This window comes from Blennius ocellaris, assembly GCF_963422515.1.
Source record: "Blennius ocellaris genome assembly, chromosome: 18".
Taxonomy (NCBI): domain Eukaryota; kingdom Metazoa; phylum Chordata; class Actinopteri; order Blenniiformes; family Blenniidae; genus Blennius; species Blennius ocellaris.
Genome location: NC_137667.1, coordinates 13,313,331 through 13,339,058, shown reverse-complemented (window position 1 = coordinate 13,339,058; position 25,728 = coordinate 13,313,331). Strand labels below are relative to the sequence as shown.

Below are 25,728 nucleotides of genomic sequence, written 5' to 3'. Positions count from 1 at the left end.
TGATGTTAAATATTATTTATTGCAGATAAATCACAGATCCACACGTTTCTCTCACAATCGTCAGCACTGGCAGGTTTCAGAGCTGAAGGTGATTACAGCGTCGTGTCGAGACCCACTTAAAGACATCCACACCGGAAACACGAGATCAATCATTCATCAAATCACTCGCACAGTCAGTCAGTTGCTCAGCAGACCGGAGAGACGATAATCCAGGACGTGATCAGTCAATCAAGTGATGCAGAGGGAAAACCAAGTAAAGTAAATGTACAACGAGCGTCTTGTGAGAAGAGATTGTGTCTGAAAAAGAAAAAACCCACACTGCTAATAGAAATGTGTGGAAAGCAATGAAAAAAAAAACAACTTTGATAGAAACAACAGGTTGGTTTTTTACCTCTGATTCAAAGTTTGTTTGCCCTGAAGCAGGCATTAAGCAGGTGTTATTAAAACGTCTCTTGAACGATTACTTCAACCAAACTACAAGAAACACACACTTTAAATCACATGTTCATATATCTTTGATTAAATAATAATTCAAAATGAAAAAAAAAAAGAAACGTCCAGTTACACAGTGAGCGTTCCCCACATCAACTGATTGTTTCTTCATACATTGATGATGATGATGAGCAGTTCCCCTCCGGCTACATGAATGTAAAATTCTTCAGAGAACCTCTCGACGCATTAAAACCTACCAAATCAACACATTTAGACCATTTTGTGACATTCTGTGTCCATTTTTTTTTTTTAACTTCTGTTAATGAAACCTTATGGCCTCCCACTTATTTGATTTTAATCTTTTTTTCAACGATTTGCCTACTTGACGGCAGTAATAACGCTCCTCTGTTGTTGCCTCTTCTTTGTGGCTTCAAGCGCTTACAAACTCTTCAGGTCAGGTTGGCGTCAGTCACCGCGTGGGGGACGTCTCGTCGTTTAACCGACTGCGAGTCAAACGTCTCAGCGGAGGCAGCAATGCACAGCTGATCGCCACGCAAGCGTTTCATTTACATATTACAGTCCAATGCTGGTGGAAATGCAGAGAAGCCTCGACTAAGATATGACTCCTTAGTCCGTCTGGGTCCGAACCGGGAAACCGCTCACATGTGAACACAGCCAAAGACTCGTCTTGAGATTTAAAAAGGGGTCTTCCCCCACAGCTTAGGAACAAACTGACAAATGTATACAACTGCATTGTAACGCTGACCCTTAAAATACCTTTAATATTTCCAGCTTTGCCTCTCTTTGCTTAACTGACCCCAGTTGAGGCCAGTGGGTTTATATCCTCTCACTCTCTCACACACACACACACACACACACACACACAGTAATCAGATACCTCCTCTCTCACTGTCCCACTGCAGTACCGGGACGCGTGAAGGCCTGGACATCCTGAGCTGCCGTCTTACCAGCACCAACCCTCGTCCCAGACCGTAAATGAAGACGGACGACGCGGCGGATCCAAAAGTGAAGCTTCAAAGATCTTATTTGCGACAACAGCCTGTGGGATCGCGGAGGACGTGACGACACGCCGTCCATCTTCACGGCGCAGTCGGTGGGTTTGGGACCCCGACGCCGGGACCTGAAGGCTCGGCTCTGCACCGCCTCGGGGCTCCACAGGAGTAAATGTCCCATTAAAGCTTATTGTCTCAGCAGGGCCTGACCACACACACACACACACTGAAACAGAGTGAGTAAATGCCTAAAATCAAATCAAAGCAATAAATACAGAGCACACAGTGCCGAAACTTAAAACTTTACAGCTCGTCTTTCTGACTTTCTTTTGTTTTGTTTTTTGCTCTTTTTCCTTCCACAAAACGTTCTTTATCTCCCTCTGGATCCTCCAACTCTCTGGTTCTTTTAACCTTCACTCAACCCACTTTTCTTTATCTCCTCTCTCACTTGCTCGACCATCTTGCACCTCAGAAATGCGTGCACACACACACACGCGCGCACACACACACACACACGCACGCACACTCATGCTACAGTACAAATCAGTAGGATTGATATTCCTTGTTTAGCTATGCACGATCAAATCACAACTAAAGTCAAACCACAGTGACGAGACACACAGAGAATCACAGCTATACATCAGTAGGGACCCGGCGGTCATTTGGTGTCCAGCATCGTGATTGGTTGATTGGCAGAGGAGCTAAACTCCCCCAGTGGCTAAACGTTGAATATGAGAAGACATTCTAATCTCAGCAGGTTCGATCTTCTTTGGCCTCAATGAAACTTCAGTCTGCCTGAGGAGGGAAAAAAAAAATAAAAAGGGTCAAATTTTCGCCTGCTCATGCATCCTTGTCTGTTTACTTCATGTGACTCCTGCCTGGCGACCTGTTTAGCCGACCCGTGGTCGCTTCGGTTTGAAGTTTTTAACTCTGGTTTATGTTACAATTTTAGTGGCTACGTCATCATTAAAAATCGCTTTTTGTCTTCGCAGCCTCGTCTGAGTTTGCATTTGGGTCGTCCACATCCACGTGCACATTGCTGCATTGCTCTGGGGAATATAAAATACTAGGTTTTTTTTTCTGTTCTACAGCAAGTAATGCCTTGCAGAGCAAGACACCACCTTAAACCTCATTTTAAGACTTTTTATCGATCCACTTGTACATAAAGACTGCAAGTCACCAAAAAAACTATCCGTAAAGAACATTTGTACAAGCAAAATGTAACGTGATCTAATATTGTTACCAAAAAGACACAAACTTATAGTCTGATATTTATTAATAATAATAATGATAATAACAATAACAATAACAATAACAATAAGAATAATATATAAATATCTACAACGTCAAGACATTACAAGCCATAGACACTGGTTTGTCATCAAATCATCTCTAAATCACAACTCAAAGATTCATTTTCAGGTCAAAAACAAAGTTTCACCACGGTCATTTAATTAAAGAATGCACATGCACACATGCAAGTACTCACTGTATTTGTTTATCCTGCCACCAGTTTAACCTGCTAAACAGAGACAGAGAGTATATTCAGTCGTCAGCGCCGAGCGCCGCAGTCTGAAGCTGAAACAAGTGCGACCGCGTTCTGCCAGAAAACTGTAATAAGAACCAGGAAAGCTTTTAGTATTGAAACGTTAAACAAATCTGGACTTGGCAGAGGAGCCATAAATAGACAAACTCTGCTGTGAGAGCCCAACGCTGTAATTTTATTTAAAGTCCAGACCTAACTGTGTTAAAGCGCGGGTCTGGTTTCTGCTCGCCCGCCCGTCAGTTCAGTGGTCCGACGGATTAGTGCTGTAAGTCGGTGTTCTAATGAGCGTTCGGGCCGAGCAGACCAGGAAGTTTCACCGTGTCCCCCTCAGCGGGGGGGGGGGGGTCCATAAAGCAGGGCTAATGAGACGGCGTGTTCGTCATGCTCACGACCGTCTGAAGCCTTAAAACAGTTCAGAGAATAACTTACCTCTGTCTTTTCCATTCAGGAGTCTCTCTTCCTCCTCTCGGCCGTCATCTGTGATCAGAAAGGAGAGTTTCCTTTTTTATTTTAACTTAAGCGTTGGCCGTTAAGCTTCACGATTCTCACAAAAACGCGGCGTCTCAATACGAGGACACCGAAGGAAACAGGTGACGGAGACAGACGTGTCTCAAAGTACCAGAGTGAAGCTCTTTGACCAGCGAAGACACGGTGTTGGTGATGGAGTCCGCCGCTACCAGGAGGTCGTTCCTCAGGTTTCTTCTAGGACCTGGAGGCGGGGAAAACAAAACAGTGTTTTTATTCAAAAATAGCGCAAAGTTCACCCTTCATACAAGTTGAATGTGGGCAAAAAAAAAAAAGCATCGCTTGTCTCAGAGTAGCTACTGTCCCACACACATCTTTTAGATTGACTTAATCTAGAATAAGATCATAAGAGCAAAGAGAAGAGAAAGTGTGGTAAATGTACTTTCTTTATAGCAGTGTTGTCCTTAAAATGTGTTTCCGTCCTGTGGTTTATATTACAATCTGAACGTTTTAACGGTGCGTCATGATTTATTAATAAGGTGAAACTACCTGAAAACGCCAGACAAGAAAAACTGTTTGTGAGCGTGGCCGAGCAAATATTTAATAAATACATGTAATAAACAGCTGGGATGGGGATTAACACAGATAATGTTTTTTTTTAAGAGTTGAAGCTTGAACGTTTGTGTTAAAAACTATTTCCATATGACGGTTTTTTTTTTTTAATTTACCAAACAAAGAGCAGATGGACGAACTCTTCTATGATGTCATCATTTGAAATAAAGTGGAACTGTTCTTCGGACGAACCGGTTCAACTTCTCTTTAATGTAAAACTGTTGAAAAGATGCTTTTTGTATTTCTGAGAAACAAAGAGTTTCTATAGTTTTTTGTGGTTAAAACACACAGGTTCATCTTTAAATAAAGAAAAGAAAAGCCCTCTAATGTTATTCCAACAAACGACAGTGAAGCTTCTTTACATAGATCTCTGTCCCACCTTGAGCGAAGGCCTCCTGCACGTCTCCACCGACCCCGGCGAGGGAGTCCTGGGGCTGGTACATGTGAGCGTGGGGAGAGCCGGCGCCCACGGACCGGACGGTGGACGGGCTCGGTCGCGGCGGGGAGGCGTGAGAGGAGCCGGCCGCCTGCGCCTGCGAGACGCAGCCACATACAACGCTGTAATAACCCGCTGGTAAACTGGGGTGATTCCGAATCGGAATCGTACTTTAAAAAAAAGAGGGGGGACAGCCGGCAGTCTGGCGCCGCCGAGCAAAAAGTTGCAGCGTGTCCCCGCCATCGTCGCTCCAAAACTTAAGTCGGACTTACTGCCTGCCGCTGTTCCTCATCCTACAGCGCCACAACATTGGCAGCCGGAAACAAACGGCGGAGGAGAGGAGAAAAGAAGGGAGGAAAAGAGGAGGTCAGACACAGTCGGAGCGGGGGGAAAAAAGTGGAATCACGAAGGAGCGGTGTTGTCAATGATGCAGGGAGTCATGCATGATTGTTAATAAGTTAGTTACGGATTATTGGAAAAGATGCAGGGCTGCGGTGAAACAGTTAACGTTGCATTAATCTCAATTAGCGGGATTTTGAAAAATTCAGAGCCGCTATGCTACTATTTCACTAAACATCTGTTTACTGGAGAAGAGCCTCATCAATCCTGAACATAACCAAACATGAAATCCTTCCATCGCCATGTTGCTTTAGCTTGTTGGTAGTTCCTATCAGCCGCTGGTTTGTTAGTTCATAAAAAATATTTGTTCCCTAATACAGAATATCTCCTTCATTTTAAAAGACGTGACCTCGGGGGAACTTAACGAGGGAGTGAGATGTTAGCCTGACTCACAAGAGTGTTCACCGCCGCTCCACTATGAGGCTGCTATTTGCATATTAATGAGATTAACTGGAGGGAGCCGGGAGAGAACCCACAGGCGTCGCGTTCTCAAGCAAGTGGGCTCCTTTTCATTAACGGTCGAGGATTTGCTTAAAAGTAACTCGCACGACACTGCAAAGGAGGGAGAAGGAGCAGAGTGGAAACGTGAGGCTTTGTCACTGCAGTGGCAGAAACAGGGAGAAAAGCAAGAAGAAGGGGGGGGGAGAGAAGGAAAACTTTGCCCTCTAGTGTGTGACAGCACAACATGCTCCAGTCTTAATTCCACGTGCACGTGCACACGTGCGTGTGTGTCACCTTGAGCAGCTTCATCAGTCCTTCCAGCTGCACCATCAGCTCCCTCCTGCTCTCCTGCAGAGACGACATCCTCTGCTCCAGTTCGTCTTTCCTCTGTCTGCAACACACAGCCCCAAGCGAGAAAAAAAAAAACGCCGTCACTGCGACACCGCGGCGGGAACAAAGTGACACCCGGGACCGGGACCCACTGGAGACTAAACCTGGGAGCAGCCTCCGCTGGTGTGATCACAGACAGGACGAAACGAAACAATGATTGGTCGGAAATCTGACTAAAATAATTGTGATATAATTATGTGTGTGTGTGCTGCTGGCTGCCGACTCATTTCCCCTCCATTTTGTGTTTTTCACCAAAATCCCATCTACTTTGATGAGCCAGTTTGGTTTTTTTTAATGATTTTTGCAGATACGGTTCGCCGAATCGCACACGATTCCCACATCTTTCCACGTTTTGACGTCATTTCTGTGTACATGACCTCATCTTCACCAAAATCCCATCTGCTTTTAATAGCCAATTTTTTCACTGGGGTTTTTTTTTGTGTGATTTTTTTGCAGAAAGTTTGCCAAATCGTTAACCAAAACGTACCAGACTGTGGAGGCAGGCACAGAGAATTATTCACACTCGAACCTGTGTTTGGTACCACATAGAAGGGAGGAAACACTGCTTCACTGCAACACACACCACACAAAATGCTGATGTTTCTGAGCACAGGGTCCATCCTGAAAGCCGCTGAAGCGCGATGGAGAGCTTGAAAAAAAAAAATTAACTGGACACCATGATTAGGTGTAGACGTGGATTACTGGCAAACGACGGGTTCGGAACTCAAGTGAGCGCGACGCTTAAAAAGGACGAGTGAGAACAAGAACGCGAAACAAACAAAACACCGAAACCAAGAAAAATTGATACAAACAAGAAAACTCTCATGTACCCAATACTGATAAAATGCTGCGTATTGGCAAGTCTTTGGCCACAGTCCAACGCGCAGAGACTTAAGAGTCAGTGTCCATAAGAATATAAACACACGGCGGTGTTTATAATGTTTTCTCCAAACACTATGTGGTCTGGATTGGACTTTAAAGCAGGAGCGAACCTCTGGTCGTCCCCTCCTGGCTCCCCTTCATGCAGCCTGATGAATGAGTGACTAAACAACTAAAACATGAGTCTTGACTCATACAGTGAATCCAGCTTAGCGGCATTATAATCCTGGAACAAAGCTGCAGCAGCCAGATCACAAGAAAACTTCCAAGTGGCCAATTTATCGGGATCATTTAGGGCATTTCTCTGGAAAAAGTCACACCGGCAGCTTTACTGGGAACGACCAGAGGCCCGTCGCTCCCGGCATGTGTTGAGGAACCAGATTCTAAATGTTGAGATGATTCCTTTTTCAAAAATGTACATATTGTCTGTCTTTCGCCGTATATGAAATATGGATTCATGCACATCACTGCAATCTGTTTCTATTCATAATCCAACACAATTAAACATACTGAGGCACAAAGCTGGAAAATCATTACAAGAAAAGGAACTCATGAGCTGGATGATATTTAGCGTTCTGTATTTCTACACCAGCTGCAGAAATACAGACGAGATGTCGCATATTACAAATACAAATCACAGAGATATATCTTTTTTTATATCTTATACCTTTTTTGATCGTCATCCTGAGATTTATGATGACAATATCTATTACATTTTGGTTACTTTGATGAACGTGGTGGATGTTTTATTGTTAAATTAATTAATAAAAATAAATAAATACAGATGACTGACCGAGATGCGTACAAACAAGTGCTGAGGTGTGTTTCCAGACTTTTATATAAGTCAAAACTAAAACATTTATTTGAAATTAAAAAAAATGTTAGAAGCATCGAAACATCTGAAATAGACGATGTCTTCAAAGATCGCAAAGTTCAGATGTAAAATATGATCTACCCCATTCCTCATGAGCTGTAAGCTATTAGTTTAAATCATGAGCACAGTAAAAAAAAAAAAAAAAAAAAAAAAAAAAGCTTATTTTTTGTGTTTACTGAAAAGCATAAACATGTCGCAAGTTATTCCTACTTTGGCTTTTTCGTTAATTCACCATCTGTCAAAGCCATCTGCCGTAAAGAACTCTCCCTCTGTGCCGCAGAGCCACGCAGCAAATTTCCCGCCAATTCTGACGGACGCTGTGCACGAAACGAAAACAAAAACAAAAAACACAGACCAGACGGAGAGGCCTCTCCATCTTTCCTGACTCATAAAGTCCTGGATAAAAAAAAAAACCCCTATTGATGGTTGCAGTGTGGACATATGGACAGCAGGGTCCCACTTCTGTCACGGTGGCGTCGGGAGTTTACCTGAGCAGGCGGAGTTCGGCCAGCAGGGTGGGATTGGTGGTGCTTCGGTCCGGGCTGAGCTGGCACGCCGCGTCGTGCTCTGCACGGAGACGCTTGATCTCTGCCAGGATCTCTCTGGGGGGGGGGGGGAAACGAGGCGTCAGACGGTGAGGAGACGAGACGAGAACAAACACTTCTGCAGGGCTGTGAGGAAATCTTTGGGAAAGTCCATCTTCTATTTTTAGGGGTTGTTTTTTGATATAAAAAAAATAGCTGCAATTATAATCAGACTATAAAGTTTTGATGAATTACATAAAACTTTTATTTTTAAAGTCCTAAACTACTTATGGGTACATAGTTGTTAAAACTTTAGTTCTGGCATAATAATAGGTTTCATGATAATACAATAGGGCGAAATCTTATTATTCTGAGACCTCAGTTATTAAAAAAAAAAAAAAAAAATACAACTTTAAGGATTAAAGTTTTAGAAACATAATTCAAGATCATTCAGAGCTTCAGAAGGGCGTTCGGGTAACGTCCCTGCTTCATTTTCTGGATGATACATTTATTGTTGAAGCACAATTAGAAATGTTCACAGTGGTGATGAAAGGGTGAAAAGCAGCTCATGCTCACAGGCAGGAAACTCACAGGAAGAATCGCATGAAGATTTGGATTCTATCATGTCACCATGTCAAACGTTGAAGGTTTTGGACACCGACGTGCTTGACCAACTTCTCCATTACGTCAAAGTCCGACCAGAGTTTTTTCTCTCAAACGGACGATGAAACTTTTTCAAGGGCTTTCTATTCATCCGTACCTGTTTTTACACTCCAGCTGAGCGATGAGCTCCCTCTTCTGTTTGTTGACATCGAAGTTGATGCTGCGGGTGGGAATCACCTGAACAAACACAAACATTTATTTCTTTTTTTTAGCTCGTGGTGAAATTTGACCCATTTCTCATTTTAAAAAGACCTTTGTTTTTGGCAGTGAAACGCGCTAAAGAGATGTGCTGAACTCACCCCGGAGCCGTCGGTCTCGGCCAGTCGTGAGGTGTAGCGCGCAATCAACTTGTGCTCTTCGTCCTGCCTGCTGGGACTGTCCACACTGAAACACGCGAGAAAAATCAGCCTCTGACTCCCTGCGGCGCCGAGTGACGAGTCAACATGTTAGCATAGCTTCAGAGCTATAACCCGCTGTACGCTGTTCTCATGAAATCCAATCAATCAGTTTTTTCTTTACAAACTCAAATTTCCAGGTGATTTAAGTGTTCATAGCTGTTCTCCAGATAGCAATAGTAGAAAAGACTGGTAGTATATAGAGTAACTGGAAAACAATGCAGACTATAATGTGCAGCAGGAAGCGATTAGTGTTAAATAATAAATAACCATATAAAAATTATTTTATCAACCAGTCACTATGGGTGAAATGTTCATTTATCCAAGAGCCAGGTGTTGGTTAAAAACACCACAGTGGGCCGTTTATACAGTGGTACAAGATATTACAATATGCATAGAAGAAGAAAAAAGTTAATTGATGCAAGAATAAATAATCTTCTGTTGGGAGTTGTTCCAGTTGTTCCAGTTGTTCCCATATCAACCCAGACACGAACACAAAAAGAGCTTTTCCGCTCCGTCGTATAAGTGAAATTAGAACCAAACAGCTGTTAAAATTAATAAGACCCATACTCTGTTGAAATAGAGCGAGATGCTAGACAATATATCTTTTCAGGACTTTATTAGCTGGAAATTATTTTATACATTTACCTTATGAAAAGTGAAAGTAAGACTGTTAAGTGTGATAGCTCAGCTCGTAAAAAATCACCATAAAGCCGAGATTAAACACGAGATCCACTAAAATTTAACAGTGCTGCACTTTGCTCTCCTCCTTTCCTCCCTCACTGATTCCATAATGTAAATGCTCCTCCTCCTCCTCCTCCTCCTCCTCCTCCTCCTCCTCTCTCACCGTGGGCTGCTCTGGAGCCGGTTCACATAGGCTGCGATCAGAGCGTGCTCCTCGTTCATCCGCTGAGCCGCCGCCACACTGCACGGACAGAAAGACACAAGGCGAAGGGTCGTTATCAACAAACCCTCAGTCGATGTGGATTTCGACATGTCGCGTTCAGCTCCAACTGCAGGATCTTAAATGGTCGAAAACTAATTCGCTAACCAGCAAGCACTCACTTCCAATAGTCAATATCCAACAACCCAACATTTGGTTTCACATGTTTGCATTTCAAGAACATTGAAATCAGTTTGAATAAGTCAAATAAAGGTAAGAAATGCTCGTGGAGTTGGACTTCAGTTTTTATATAAATATGATGAAAAACCAATCGATCAATAGTTGGTCTGAAGTGTATGCAGAGTTCATCTACAAAAAGAGACATCATTCATTATTTAAACACTCTGCACTGGTTGAAATGTTGGAATACTAAAGTCCCATAAGTAAATTGGCTCTTAGATTATTTCAGTTTAATTTTCTCTTTAGTTTTTTTTTACCTCTTGGAGGATTCGGGCGGTGGTGGAGACATCAACATGGTCTCACTGGGGCTCCCAATAGGTCTTGCAGGGCTGCAGACACACACACACACACACACACACACACACACACACACACACACACACACACACACACACACACACACACACACACACACACACACACACACACACACACACACACACACACACACACACACACGCGTGTATATTTGATATTAGCTCAGTGCTGTTGACAACTTCAACACATAAAACGAACCACAAAGTGAATGAGTTCATATGAACACAAAGGCCGGCCAGCAGCAAACACACATACTTACACTCACACGCTCTCACGTGCTTTCGAGTGCATTCATGCAACAGTGAATCGTAATGGTCTGAGCAAACACAGACAGGCCAAAGATCGCTAGAGGGAAGGGAAATACCGGAAAATTAACAAAAAGTACACCAAAGATATTCGTAAAAATGTTTAAAAAAACAAACAAACTCAATACGACTCAGCAGTGTTGAAAGTGTACTCACATCCGGGATAAGTTGGGTCTGTTGTCTGTTGGCCTGATTATGAGGCGAACGCCTGCAGGTCTGTAACGACCCGGTCTGCAGCAGTTTGGAAAATCAAACAACTCAAAGGGGGCGGAGCCACCGAGCGTGTAGAGGAGGTACTTTTAGTTTATTTCGTGTTATCTGTACTTTCTGGACAACAGTGATAACAAAGCAACAGCAATGTGCTGTTATAAACATGGTTACATTTATATTTCATTGGTTAACATTAACATCTAATTTGACTTCTGTTGATTAATGTTTTGCTCTGCTGCACATTAATGATTTCACTGACCTTCGATTGACTTTATATATATAAATGCATTGTAACCAAGAGGCATAATGGACATGTAGTATTCAGAAAATTTACTTTGACTTCATAATCACGTTGAAAACAATGTTTATAGACATGCCTTTCTGCATTTTACGTGTAGTTTATTTGGTACATCATTGTTTCCGTTTTGTTAAAAGCATTTATTGTTTTTATGTTTTTCAATCTCAGCATTTACTGTCGGTATCCATTATACTCAAACGGGTTATTTAACAATTTCAACCAACAACTCATTGTGCAGCCTGCTATCATCACCTCAGAGATGTAGAGAGAGAGAGAGCAAGATGCATACGGCAAAACATTGTGAACAAATATCAGTGCAGAATAACTCAAGCATTAAACATAGTGTGACACGGTCCAACTTGTTTCAATGTCAGCAAATAATAATGAACAAAATCCAGGCACATGCAAGCAGAAATTAACAAATCATTTGTACTTGTTTGTATATATGGGCTAAAAAAAATTTTTTTTAGTGATGAATAGAATAGAATAAAATTTAATTAAATATAATTGAAAAAAAATTAATAAAAATAAAAATAAAATAAAATAAAATAAATAAAAATAAAATAAAATGTTTAATATTTTTCCATTAAAAAAAGACTTAAATGCTTAAAGCAAAAAAAAGAGTTTTCAACAGCACAGCTCTAATATCAAATATATGTGTGTGTGTGTGTGTGTGTGTGTGTGTGTGTGTGTGTGTGTGTGTGTGTGTGTGTGTGTGTGTGTGTGTGTGTGTGTGTGTGTGTGAGCGTGCGTGTGAGCGTGTGTGTGTGGCGGGGCCGTACACTATGTTGGCCAGGTTCAGGGTCCTCTCAGGCTCCTCTGGGTAGACGGGGTGGGGGGGCTCCCTGGACGACACGCAGCCCAGAGTCCTGCTGAGGGCCCGGCCCAGCTTTGACGCCGGTGACTTCTACAAACACACAAGGATCAGGAAATGTGGTGATCATTGTGTTGATCAGATGGCGAGAGGCGAGGGCAGCCTTACAGATTCTGACAGATCTGCTCCTCGGAACTCCGTACGTTAAAATGACTAATGAAGTGACGTCTTGTGGAATATAACTGGAATTAGCTTGTTGCCTTTTTGGAGTCATCAAGCGATAGATTTGATTTTCATTTGGAATTCCGTTCTGAAATATTGTGCAAATATATGGTGGGATTTTTAAATAAAACCTGTTTGAGATGAGTGAAAACAAAAAGGCCTTTACGGACAAGGTGTCATGTCCTGTGATTTTCTGACTGCAAATGTGTTCGTATCCCAAATTCACAGCAGTCCTCCCAAAGAGAGAAGGCCATACGCATGAGCGAGACCCCCCCCCCCCCCCCCCCCCACTCCCCCCCACTGGTGCAATGAATGAGTAACCACACAGTGACTCACCCAGGATGAGTGCTCCTTCATCTGATGCTGGTTGCTATGAGAGCCACTGGCGTTGCCGCGCCAGAAGCAGTTCTGGCAGAGCTGGTAACCACGGCAACGGAGGCAGCGGTAGCGGAAGCCCGTCATCCCGTTGCCACGACAGTAGGAGCACGACACCGGGTGGTAGACTGTGGAGAGGGGAGGGCAGAGTCTGTCACACGACGAGCAGACGGCTGTCGCGCGCGCGCGCGCGCGTGTGTGTGTGTGCGCGTGTGTGTGTATACCGTGTTCCACATTAGCCAGGCGGTGCATCAGAGGCAGCCAGACCAGACACTGGGGAGGATCAGACACCATGTCCAGGAACATGTTGAGCATCACTCTCTTCTACGCGACAGCAGCAACAGAGAAAAACACAGAAACACAAGTCGTCACACAATGACTCCCGTGTTTTTTGCAGGAGAACGGATGAAGGCAGATCATTCGGGGGTGGGACACGAGTCTGTTTAATGGCCGTGTGATCGAAGAGGTGTGTGTGTGTGTGTGTGTGTGTGTGTGTGTGTGTGTGTGTACCTGCTGCGGGAAGCAGGAGCGTGCTAAAGTGGGTGTATAGCCAAATGATGGGCCCTCATGCAGAGCAGTGGGCAGCTTGAGAGCCTCCCTCAGAAAGCTGTCAAACTTGGACTGTACCAACCCACCGGTGGAGTCTGATACCTGAGAAAACACATCTGGACACACACACAAAACAACATAGCTGAGTTATTGGGGCTTTGCATTATTTAGATTTATTTAGATTTGCTTGACAATATAATTCAACAAGGAACCTTATTGACGACGGCATTTTTCCTTTACAAGCTGCAGTGAAGTCAGCGTGACCAAACAGCTGTACTGACACATGTTTTCCACAAGGTGGCACATATGCAGCATCATTATGTCTCCATAGTAGAGCGAGTATCAAAAGGATCAGACCATTGCAAAACATTTTATTCATATAAATATGGCTAAACGCACCCAAACTTGTATAACCAAGTTATGGTAAAGTTTTACTACCAGTATGTGTAGTAATTATATTTAATATCACTTCTACAGCAGGAACTAGACCTGCAGCAATTAAAACTAATTACATATCATTGTTTTGTATGTCGTAAATAGGAGTAATTGTTCTCATCGGGCACAAAAAGGTCATATTGACTTTGACCTCTGACCCTGGAAATCTGATCGGTGGATGTTGAGGTAACAAGACAGAACATAATGTCCAATTCCATTTTATAGCCAATAGGTAGGCGAAAGGTGAGTTAAATAATCAATAATCTCTTCGTGAAGACTGATTGGAACTCACAGCGAAGTTTATCCACGAGCTTCCCTCCACAGAGCGTCGCCAGCATGGCCTTAACGGAGAGAACCGACAGACGTCCATCGGGTTCACTGCAACACAGACACACACACACATTTCACTGCTGCACACTGAATGTTATGTCATATTTTAGAGGTCTTTTTGTGGACGTTTCTAATGGTTGAACAAAAACAAAACAAAAAAAGTCCTATCAAGTGGCAGCTTGCTCTACTGAAATGAAACGGGATACCTGTCGATAGCGGCCAGTATGAACTCCACCAGCAGGGCGGTGCTGTCCTGCGGGGCGATGGTGTGCGTGGTGGGCAGGCGTTTGCCGAGCTGGTTGAATAAGGAGGACACCAGGTTTTCCAGCCTGGTCACCGTGATGCCGGCGTTCAGCTCGACCGCGTTCAGGCCAGCGTCTCGCACCGCCTCGATCACGTTGTATATGTCGATCAGGTGCACTGCGGGGAATCATTTTTCAAAAGCTGTCACTGTGTCTTCGCTCGGTGCGACGCTCCGCGGCTATGAAATGACAGTCAAGACATGAGAAACAAGCTCCTCTCCTATTTAACTTACAGAGGATTACAGAGAGTGGTGTGATTTAATGGCTAATAGAGCAAACAAGTCACAAAGATTTCGCATCGATTTTGATTCATGAAAATATGAAGGTTTCAGCTCTTCCACAGCTACGGAGGGCAGAAAACAGGGAAGCTCTGAGAAGGAATGGCTGCTCAACTGGTGAAAGAGTTGACGTGAGGCTGCACCGCTGGTCACTGACAGTCAATGTCAGCTGCAAATACTGCGAGTGCTGCGCTCCTCAGTCGCATGCCGAGCAGTGTGCATTGGTTCCAGGGCGCTCAGTAAAGTTATCTCAACAGTTGACGTTGGCACGGTAGAGTCACAACCGTTCCTCTTAAATAACCATCCAGGGGTGTTTTAGCAGAAACAGCTGCGTCTCGACCACGCTCCTGATTTAACTTTCCTTTCCTTTCCACAATCGGAAGTCAAGATTCGCGCCAGCCTCGGCTAGTTTCAGCTCGTTTCAGCTCACTCAGCAGTTCAGAAAGAGAACGCGGGGCTCACTTTGCCCTGAATTCACCCCGCCGAGTCTCGTTTTAGTATAAAATAATGTAAAGTTGTGTTCGTGAGCAAAGGTATTACTGAACAACAGATTTACGACAAACTCAAAGCACAGTGTCAATATATTGACTCACGGTTGCATCTCTTCTGTATGAATCTGAGCTTGCAGGCTGTTCGATACGTAGACAGACAGATGCTGTCAAAGTTTTGCTCCGCTGTTGAAGAAGAAGAAGAAGAAGAAGAAGACAACATTCAGAAACTCTGATTCCTGTGGGAGGAACATCTCAGGCCTTTACGTAATAAAACATTCGGTGATTCAGTGGAACACGGTCCAATTGAGATTATAAAGCAGATTTTATTTTTTTTTAAAGTTCCTGTTGCTGTTTAAAAGGTCACAAGAGACGAGTGAGATTAGCAGAAACATAAGTCATGAGGCGGAGGCTGCGTGAGGCTTAAATCAGGTGTCAAGGTCACTTCACCGAGCTCGGTGAAGATCTGCCTCCCGTCCAGTGGCGCCGCCCCCCCTCTGTCTCTCTGGCCTCCCTCTTCCATCACCATCCTGCACAGAACACATCAGAGTAACACCAGATGAGCCGGAGAAGCTTTTTTTTTTTTTTTACAAAGGATAAAGCACAAAATCTGAAGGGTGTGTTTACGTCAACTCAATTAAAAAACGGGAGTACGTTTGTTTTTTTTCCACGGGAAACATTGTGAAAATCAACTTTTGATGAAGCTCGGTGATAACCAGAAAATACAAAGACAATCGTACAGTAAATTCAAGAAGGATAAAGGCATCAGATATTATATTGGGAGACATTATTAAAATAAAATGAAAACAAAACTGATACGTCTTTTCAGAGGTTAAAAAATAATTTAAAAAAAAGCAGCAAAATGACCATTTAAAACACATGTTCAGAACTGATTAAAAATATACATCTGCATAGTTTATACAAATAAAATTCACACAGAGGAATGTATATAGCGTATGTAGCACTATCACTGTTTGTGTCACAACACACACTGACCAGCAGCAGGAAGTTGAGATAATTATGTGCACCATACGTACATTACATAAAACACTGTGAATATCTCACTGGGGAGATTGTCTGAACATCGTTGTCAAAGTTTTGCATCACGATCACACCATGATGAGCCATGAAAATGAGTGATATTATTCCTGATGAGTTCTGATGAGTATCACACCTGGAGGCTTGTGTCTGCAGAATGGAAATTCAAATTCAGCTCTGAATAAACAGAAATCATTACTATAATTTTTTATTGATTTTTTTGTTTGTTTCTACACAGTTGGAATGTCTATTACAGGTTTTACCTTCTGCAACAATCAATCTTGTGCTTACAAATTACATATTACAAATTACACTCATGAGCGAAACTATAGTATTAAGAAATAAAGACGAGACACACTATCAACACGCATTTTTTCTTAAATCTTACATCCACTACCGGCTGCGAGCTTTCAGTGTTTGAAATGGTGACTAAAATTCAGCGGTCAGTTATAGAGGAGTGTAACAAGTGACTCAATCTACCAAAAAAAAACCAACCCAGAAAATTTCATTGGACAAAACAAGTGCAGCTTTATTTTTACACACAGAGTCAGTGTGACACACCCAGTCGCTCCGACACACCAGCCGGCTCAGGGCCACCAGAGGATGAGCTGAGCGCTGAGTAAATAAACACATTAATGAGAGCAGCTGATGAAATCTGATCCGAGGGGCTCTGGACTGCAGACAATTTAACAAGGGTACAGAGAGAGGAGGGGCGGAGGGAGGGAGGGAGAGAGGGGTAGAGAGACGTAGAGAAGAAAGAAAGAAAGAAAGAAAGAAAGAAAGAAAGAAAGAAAGAAAGAAAGAAAGAAAGAAAGAAAGAAACCTGTACTGTCAGGTCACACACTACTCACTACAGTAGAGGTTGTTCGTTACCAAGGTAACAGTTACACTACACACGCACACACGCACACACGCACACACACACACACACACACACACACACACACACACACACACACACACACACACACACACACACACACACACACACACACACACACACACACACACACACACACACACACGCAAATATTTGCATTCCTTATATAAATGTGGTGACAAGCCGACCCCCAACACACACACACACACACACACACACACACACACACACACACACACACACACACACACACACATTCCAGAGGGGATTTGAAAGCTTCCCAGGAGACTTCACGCTTCATCGGGACAAAAGAGGGATTCCTCGATTCAGTCACACTCACAGACACACACACACATATGCATATATACACACATACACACATGGACACGCTTGTATACACACCACACACACGCATGCGTGCACACACACTCAACTAATTTCTGTTTCACTAAATGCAACGGATCCGACATCGGTCATCTGACGCTCACTTAATATACAGTATATCGCTGCAAAGCGAGAGAAAAGTTCAACCTGGAAAGTAACAAACATTTTCTACAAGAAATCTTCTTCCCCTGAGGTTTTCCGTGATCGACGTTCTGTATCCTGTAAACTTTCATATGTTAGGTTTGTTGCTGCGAGTTGATGACCTCACTGTCAAGCTTCCTGGACTGGACACATATAGGAGGCAAAAAAAAAAAAGCGTCTCACCCAGTTCACACATGACCACGTTGAACTCCCGCGGTGAGTAAATTGTTATTTGCAGCCTGGCCTTGGTGATAACTACGCCCTGTCTGTCTGTGTCTGTCTCTATGTGTTAAACTGACACACAGGAAGATTTGCTGACTGAGATTCGCTCCCCGTTTTAACTCTGGAAGCTTTAAAGCATCACAAATATAATTAGACGCACCACAATCACCCCCCCCCCCCAAGACTTTCACATCGCTGAGTTAAAGCCCTGAGACCACTCATAGGAAACAAGTCCTCACTTGTTATGCGCGTTGCCGTCAATGTCAAACAAACTTTAAGACAAGACTTTGCATTGGTGAACAGCAGCCTGACTGAAACCTCACCTGGCGCAGGAAACGATGGCTGAAACCACGACGAGTGCAGCTTTTGTGCTTTTAGATTGTGGAAATTTTGTCCGTGTCGGAGGAAACGTGATCGAGATCGAGATCGAGCATCGTTTTTCCTTTTCCCACATCAAAATCATTCCTTCTTGCCCAACAGCTTCAGACTTTTCATTTCCTTTTCATTTCATTCTACAAGCATAAATGATGTGAACGTTACAAAGTGATGAGAAAACCGATGCCGTCTCAGACGACGAAACACACGACGGATTGTTATTGAAGAGCTCAAACTCGTTTGCAAAACAAAACACGTGAGATCACAGCAAACACCCGTACGGCTGAACCGTGTGCCCTCAGTGGAAACGGTGGCGTCTTGTGCAGCCGTGCCGTTTCCACAGCTGACTGGATGTGCGCCGCTTTCGCTGCGGTTGCTGTGGGTGGCGACGCACACTTGTGCACCGGGGTGTTTGATGGTGGCTGGCATTTGCTGAGCTTCACGGAAACAAAGAGCACACGCACTCATCTAAATACACGCACACACACTCACACACAGACACACTCTCTGAACCATACCGGTCCACCCTTGCACTTTTTGTACGGTGGAAATGAGACTGTAGTGTGTGTGTGTGTGTGGTCATACCTCTCAGGGTCTGGGGGTGGGGGGGTGGTGGGGGGGTCACACAGCACAGGGGAGCTTCGATAAAAGACGTCTAGCAGAGAGGCATGAAAAGAGGAGAGAGGCCGTTTGAAAAGAAGCTTCAGCCTACAGACAAATACTGCGTGAGGCTTTTTGTGGGGGTCCACGACGGTCACATCGAAAATGCATTAAAACACACCCTGCAGGTTACATACTCTCCTACATCAATACAGACTATTTAAAGCGGCACACATGCTCATTCGCATCTATTCGGCTGCTTTTAATAATTGAATAGTTACATTTATGAGGTTTTATAGGATTTTGTGAGATCCCTCTATAACCCTACAGATCTGGGGACAGAAATCTGAAAGAATTGTTCCTCGGATCCTCTGTTCCCGATCTACTCGTGGTTGTTTGAATCGCTTAATGTAGAATGCTGATGTTTCTATAATAGCTAGACAAGAAAAGTGGCGTACACTCCATGCGTAGATCAGGCGGAAACCGCAGAACCTGAAGAAAAACCCAGGGATGCACAGGGAGAACATGAAAAGTCAGCTCAGAAAGCATCCCGGGCTTGAACTGGGGGACATTTTGTTAAGTTTGTATAGGAGTTTCGATCACATTTATAGTATTAGAAAGTTGTCTTTCACTACGAATATTACTCATGTTGAACCAGAATTTCAGTAACAGCAATTTAGTCGGTCGTAACACGTTTGCTACCAAACGACAACGTGAGAGCGGATGAATGAGTTTCTCCTCAGAGCTTGTTGGACACTTTGAAATGTCTTGTGTCTATGTCCTTTTTGATTTGAATTAGTGAAATTGACCACTCAGGTCAGTGTGACGGCCATCTAAGCTGCAGAAGTCGTTCAGCTGTGTGTCACGTAACGCAGTCTACGGGAAAACTTAGCAGGACTCTACTTCCCGAGCCAGTGCTCCCCAATATAGCTCCCTCCACGGTGCAAAGCTATTTTAAAATAACCGTAACAGAGCTTCACTGCCAAGAAAGATTTCATCTCTGGACTGATTAAAAGCACTATAATGCCAGTGTAGACGAGCCAAAGTATAAGCAATTGCTGGGTTTAATTGATTTTTCTTTTTTAGAGTAAAGTTTATAAAAGGTGGAGTGTGTGGGTGTCACATCAGCGCCGACAACTGCACCTGTTCATTGTCAGCCACACACACACACACACACACACACACACGGAGCTCAGTGTCTGATCAGACCAGCGGTGACACACATGCCGTCCAAATCTTCTTCAAACAAACCTCAGACACACACACTCTCTCTCTCTCTCTCTCTCATACACACCTGTCTCACGCACAACAACCCAAACGGCCTCTCGGCCTGAATCCACAGCTGAACTGGACTCACCTTCGTCGTGAGGTTGAATCGACCGATGGAAGACCCGCTGAGCCGGTCAGAAGAAGCAGCAGGACGACTCAGACACAGAAACGGGCGTCAGGCAGGCGAAGGGGGCACTAAAGAGGAGTAAGAGGGTGTTTACCACCCCCTGGACACCACACACACACACACACACACACACACACGCCACATGACCACATTACTGATTGCAGCTGCTCGCTATGCTCACTGTCTGCCCTGACAGGACCCGAGCAGTGTGTGTGTCTGTGTGTGTGTGTGTGTTACATGATAAATGTACAGTGGTGTGAGCTGCGACTTTCGACACTGACGTAGCTAAAATACACACAAGGTTCACTTATCCCCAAAAAAAAACACGGTCCACTGTCACACCCAGGCAGGTAAGGCTTCTTCCCTTACTCCCTCTGAGGGTGTGGCACTTATTTTCTAAAAGCATTTTAAAAACTGACAGGGGACTGTGGAGCATTATTCGCAAAAAAATGAAAATTTTTCATGAAAGACGCAGAGATTTCAGCTGGAAAAAAAAAAACTGCAATTGCCCCCTAAAGAATTACGGTAGTCATATTAGTCATAATTGTTTGCTGTGGTGATTCCGACAGGGCGTGTATGTTTTTAGTTCTTTTCTTCCGTTTAACTTCAAAATGCAACTGGTTATTAGTCGCTGGGCGATTGAAAAACCATCGGGAGAGGAATTCTGCTTGTGTTTTACCACGTTGTGGGAACAAATGTAAAATAGTTTCCCCTCCACTCGACTGACTGTCACACAATCTGCTGCAGTGCAGTAATGCTCTCACAGATAACGCATGCAGTTATGAAAAAAATGTTGGACAATTGCAAGAACTCACAAATATGAAATTTCTTTCTTCAATTGGAGGTAATTATTATGATGTCAAGATTGTGTGGTACTCTGAGACATTTAGACCATAATGGAGGCCAAACAACCGTTGAATCACGGTACAAAAGATGTGAATTATCCTTTAAAGCGAAGGTTATTCAGCTGTTATTAAAAGGAAATTAAATCACAAATCAGCAATCGGCTACAAGATTGCATGACTACAGAACTGAGGAGCACAAGTAAGAGACATAATATTCTACATGGGAGACCGTACATCACCAAAATATGAAAATAACAGGGACAGATGCCACAATATAACCATACAAATAATATTTGTACATATCCCAAGCTGATAAATGAACTGATTGAATTATTTCTCTTTTTTTTGGCCCGACATGCTATAAAAACACACTTTTTCCCCCCCCCAGCTGCACCAGATACAGTACAAGCAGGTCAAACTGAAAAGCTGAAATGCCTTCTTGCTTCTTGAATCGGTTTGACTCCTGACCTTCGATCCCTGCAGAGACACAGAGACACTCTGTCTGACCCGGCACAACCCCGGAGTTGTCGCCGGGCAGGTAAAAACAGAAGCGACACGTCTCCGATTACACGTTTAAAAAGACCAAAAGCCGGCGGGCCGCTGGTCTGTCTTGGAGGCCTGACTGGCCAGATTCTGTCCTGCAAACATGCGGAGTTGCTGTTATGGGTCCTTACCAGGCCGAGTACAGACGACGAAAATAAATCCTGTGGCGACAAAACCCAGGAAACGATAAAAACGCACATTCGGTACGGAGCCGGTCGAATCATTTTAGACACTCTGATGTGTCGGGGGTGCCTCAAAAGCCTGAAACCTCGAAGGTCTGTGACTCAAACTGACCTTTACGGATCATATTTCATTGCCTCTCTTGTACCTGAAGCAGCACGGCCCCACTTCAATCCCCTGTACTGAACACACACGTTCTCATGAATACACGACATGCCTCCTGATGTCAGAGTTACACTCAAGTCACTTTTACACCAAGGTGCAATTGTGAGGAATGTCAAGTCCACAAATAAAGACCGTAATCTGAAATGTAATGTCGTTCAATGGGTGGAACACCCACAAAGCTGTAGGGTGGTCCGACAGTGGGAGAGGAAGGAATGAAGAGGAGGCAAACAATCCGGCAAAAAAAAAAAAAAAAAAAGCACAACTTTTATTGATATTTATGCCCCTTCATAATATTTTCCAAAAGAAAAAGTGGAATAACTGGAAGGTAAAACTGATACTTGCGTGAAAACAAGCAGTTTTAGAGGTGATTGTCATGTAAAGGCAATAAAATTGGCTCCATTTCAGAAAGCTGACAAATGACGGTTGCAGGTTTTTGCATGAAGATCAAGCTCATATCAGCTATTTAGCAGGATGTGACAGATGTTTCACTCTTTTTCACATGAGCTACGGCAGTCCTGCCATTCAAGTGTTTTGTTTACCGGTGATTGAAAGAACATCGAGGAAGCAACTGGTCTTATAATAGCATAATAAAGAGATGGAAAAAGAGGGGGGGGGGTATATCATCCCTTCCATCAGACATATCACAGCAAGAGGAAAGTCTCAACTTCGGTCACTTTTTTAAAACCAGTCAGAATTTCATCTTTCAAGGATCAAAGTTCCTAACTGCACCCTACACCATCTCCTATTTCTTTTCTTTTCTTTTCTTTTAAACCAATGTGATGCAGATACAGGTTTGCTGGTGCAGATATCACCTGGTTACATTACCATTTCCAGCGGGAATGTTCTAGTTATCTGATATTCCGTTGAACTGAGCATATCCACAACTCCTCAAATGCAAATAAACGTAAAACTGAAAGTAACCAACCTGTTTCAAGGATATAAGAACTAAAAAGTACAGATAAGTATCTGTATCCTTACTTCCTACATAAAAAAAACCCACATCGAGAACAAGTTGTCAAACTAGCAAACCAGCAAGATATGTTTATATCTAAAAACTCTAACTGAGTGACAAAGTATATTTGTACTTCTTACCTGCAGTCAGAATAAGAAGAAACAAGAGAATTACAAATGTGTTAAGGAAGCAGAGGGGAAACAAGCCGAGATGGTAAAACCAGTGAGAGGGCAAGAGAGAAGAAAAGCAAGAGAAACAGGAAGTGAAACTTGTGTCAATTACTGCGATGAAACCACAACGAACACAGCAAACGTGCTCACATGATCGAGGAAACGCTCGAAACAGTGAGAGAAAGTGAGACATAAGCTCTCCATAGATAAACCGGCCGATATTGCAGACGGTAATGTCTTCAAATGAGCCCGTATAAAAGAGGGAGAAAAATATAGGAAGTATTTATGTAATGAACACAGTGAGAAAGAAAGTTAAAAAAAAAAAAAAAAAAGGTTTCCAGTGAACCTTTTGTTGAAGCAGCAACTGACAACAGATCAGTTATTTCGTGCGTTGGCCTCGAGACGCGTCAAAACGCGACAAACAGGAAGAGCTCAAGAGCTGCGGGGGAACCCGACCGTTCCCGCATGCAAAATGGGGGAACGCTTGGATTTCACTGTAATTTAATTCCCTGAGAAATTATATAAACCAGAGATGTGTAATCACGGGCTTCGCCCTCATTGCTATTATCGTCCCCACCCACAGCGGAGGCAGATCAACGCCGCTGGAAATCAACAGCTCCTCAAATGTCTCCGCGAGACGACGAGAGGAAACGTTTACAAGAAGTAGGAGCTGATGTGGAGAAAACTCCAAAAAACTCGACCAAACGTTTGAGCGTGTTGCAACTCTATGGCCTCTTTGTGAATCCGATTCTCGTCTGTCGGCTAATGAATGCCGGGAAAAGTGGGATGGCTTGTATCCCCTTAGGTCATTTTGTCCCGCTGGAGGTGTAAACAAAACACCGACTCCTCAAGTTAAACTGCATGACACACGCCCACGAGCCAACTAAAAAGGTGGCCTCGGGGCTGAATGTCACAACACGTTGGTTCCAGATAACTGGTTCCACTCCTAAATTGCCCAGAGGAGAGCTTGTGTTCGTGCGTCTCTCTGCGTTTCCTTAGTCCTTTAAAGCAGGCTGGTCACTTTAGTTTCAGGAGTTTTCACATCCCTCCTTCCTTCTGCACTTTTGTCTCGGGGCCCCAAACCTTCAGGATGACCTTTCCCTCCCACAACCTGCGGAACCTGCAGTGGTCAAACGTCGAGGAATCAAACCAGTGACCCTCCCCCCACACTTCCCTGTCTCAGTATCACTATAACGAGTGGCTAATTCCTTTTTTCCCCCTTCCAGTCAGCAGCTCCTCAGGAAGCATCACCTTATCCACTTTATCTAAAGCTTGATAAACGTAGCAGTGAAGTGAAACGACCGGGTCAGTGCTGCATCCATCCATCACTCCGTATCAGCTTTATGCAGACTCGGGGTGAAGAGGTCGGACCGGTAAATCCCCCTTTCTCTAAAAGAACGACAGTGGAAGACGAATCGTCAAATGATTCTATCAAAACCCACACATTTCCTATTATCAGTGCACTGCACTATTTCCAAATGTAAAATACTTTAGTTTAAAATCCCAAGTATAACAGTGAAGACGGTAGCAGGTTATATTATAAGACTTACGGATGTTTCAACAGGAGCAGTGTTCATGGCCTGCAGGTCCTTCCAACAGTTATTAACGATTACATCTCATAATGTGAAGAGTATTAGGAAGCCCGGCATTCACCCTAAAATTATTATTAAGGAAATAAGCCTAGGGGGCGGAAATAGGTGCAGTCATTCTCCTCTGGGCCCTTCTCAAGATAACAGCTTTTGACAGGCTGTGGTGTGATAAATCATTTCACGTGAGCCCCCACGTCAAATGAAACGACTTATTAAATGACTCATTACAGGCTATTACGATTTACTGAATGATTTCCCTTGTAGCTCAGGGTTGATACGGCACCTCCAACACTGGCATCCCCCTGCCTCACTACTACTACATCTGTTTCCATCCATCGTGTTGCACTTTAAATGCTCATAATACACTTTATACAAGCCGCCAGGCTTTAATCGCGTCCTCGATGCGAGCCGGATTTTACAACGGACATTTGGAGTTGTAGTGAAGTGAAAAACTATTCAAAGTGGAGCCAGAGTTGTTGGCGAAACGCCCGGTGGAGTAAGAAATGCCAGCTTTTTGAAAGCAGTCTGGTTCCTCCCGCCGAGGTGGACGCCAATGATAGTTTTGATTTGAAAAGTGGGCTTGACCTAAACCTTCCGGCGGCCAGAGGGTAAACACACCGTTATTAGACACACGAAAACGAGAGAAGCCTCTCAAAACATCCACCCACCACCCCCTGTGAACTTTTGTTTATTTTAAAAGTCGGTTTATAAACACGGTAATCCAGGGGGTTCTGCTCCGGTTCTGCTCCTCGGGGAAGCTGAGTGACATCTGAGCGGCCATGTTTGCAGAAAAGAAAAAAGTTTAACTCCATGTTCACCTTGTTCCTCCTGAATGAAAAGCGCTTTGGGGGAACAAAGTTCCGCAACTATTCACGTTTTAAAGAAGCCCGCCTGAAAGCGCATAAACCACCCCCCCCCGGGTAACCCCTCGGTGTGTGGCGGGCCGGGACTCACCGGGACTCACCGGGGCTCCTCTCGGCAGGTATTCGTGTCCAAAAAAAAAAAAAAAAAAAATCGACATCAACACAGAAACGTGCGGCTCCGGCTTCACACGAAAACTCCTTTTTTTTTTCTCTCTCTCTCTCCTCTTAGAATAACACCGTCGTCCCCCCCACCCCCCTCCTCCTCCTGC

At 43.8% G+C, this 25,728-nt stretch overlaps 1 protein-coding gene across 5 annotated transcripts; it reads right to left on the bottom strand.

The window, feature by feature from the left end:
* On the bottom strand, nt 1-25,728 carry LOC308143372 (dystrobrevin beta-like). Of its 5 annotated transcripts, none has more exons than XM_080514149.1 (23): nt 25,551-25,728; nt 20,114-20,252; nt 18,742-18,811; nt 15,567-15,646; nt 15,222-15,302; nt 14,255-14,468; nt 14,011-14,096; nt 13,245-13,399; nt 12,959-13,058; nt 12,696-12,862; nt 12,106-12,230; nt 10,450-10,521; nt 9,917-9,994; nt 8,974-9,058; nt 8,772-8,851; nt 7,976-8,089; nt 5,639-5,735; nt 4,777-4,797; nt 4,448-4,601; nt 3,611-3,700; nt 3,421-3,468; nt 2,935-2,964; nt 1-2,240 (listed from the first exon to the last, which is right to left on the bottom strand). In XM_080514149.1, the coding sequence occupies exons 4-22, from the start codon at nt 15,643-15,645 to the stop codon at nt 2,960-2,962; spliced, it is 1,851 nt and encodes a 616-aa protein (XP_080370275.1). In that variant the 5' UTR covers nt 15,646; nt 18,742-18,811; nt 20,114-20,252; nt 25,551-25,728; the 3' UTR covers nt 1-2,240; nt 2,935-2,959. The 5 variants fall into 5 exon arrangements, with proteins under 5 accessions (XP_080370275.1, XP_080370271.1, XP_080370273.1 ...); XM_080514145.1 differs by having other exon boundaries at nt 2,935-2,967; nt 25,551-25,727; XM_080514147.1 differs by having other exon boundaries at nt 2,935-2,967; nt 20,114-20,220; nt 25,551-25,727.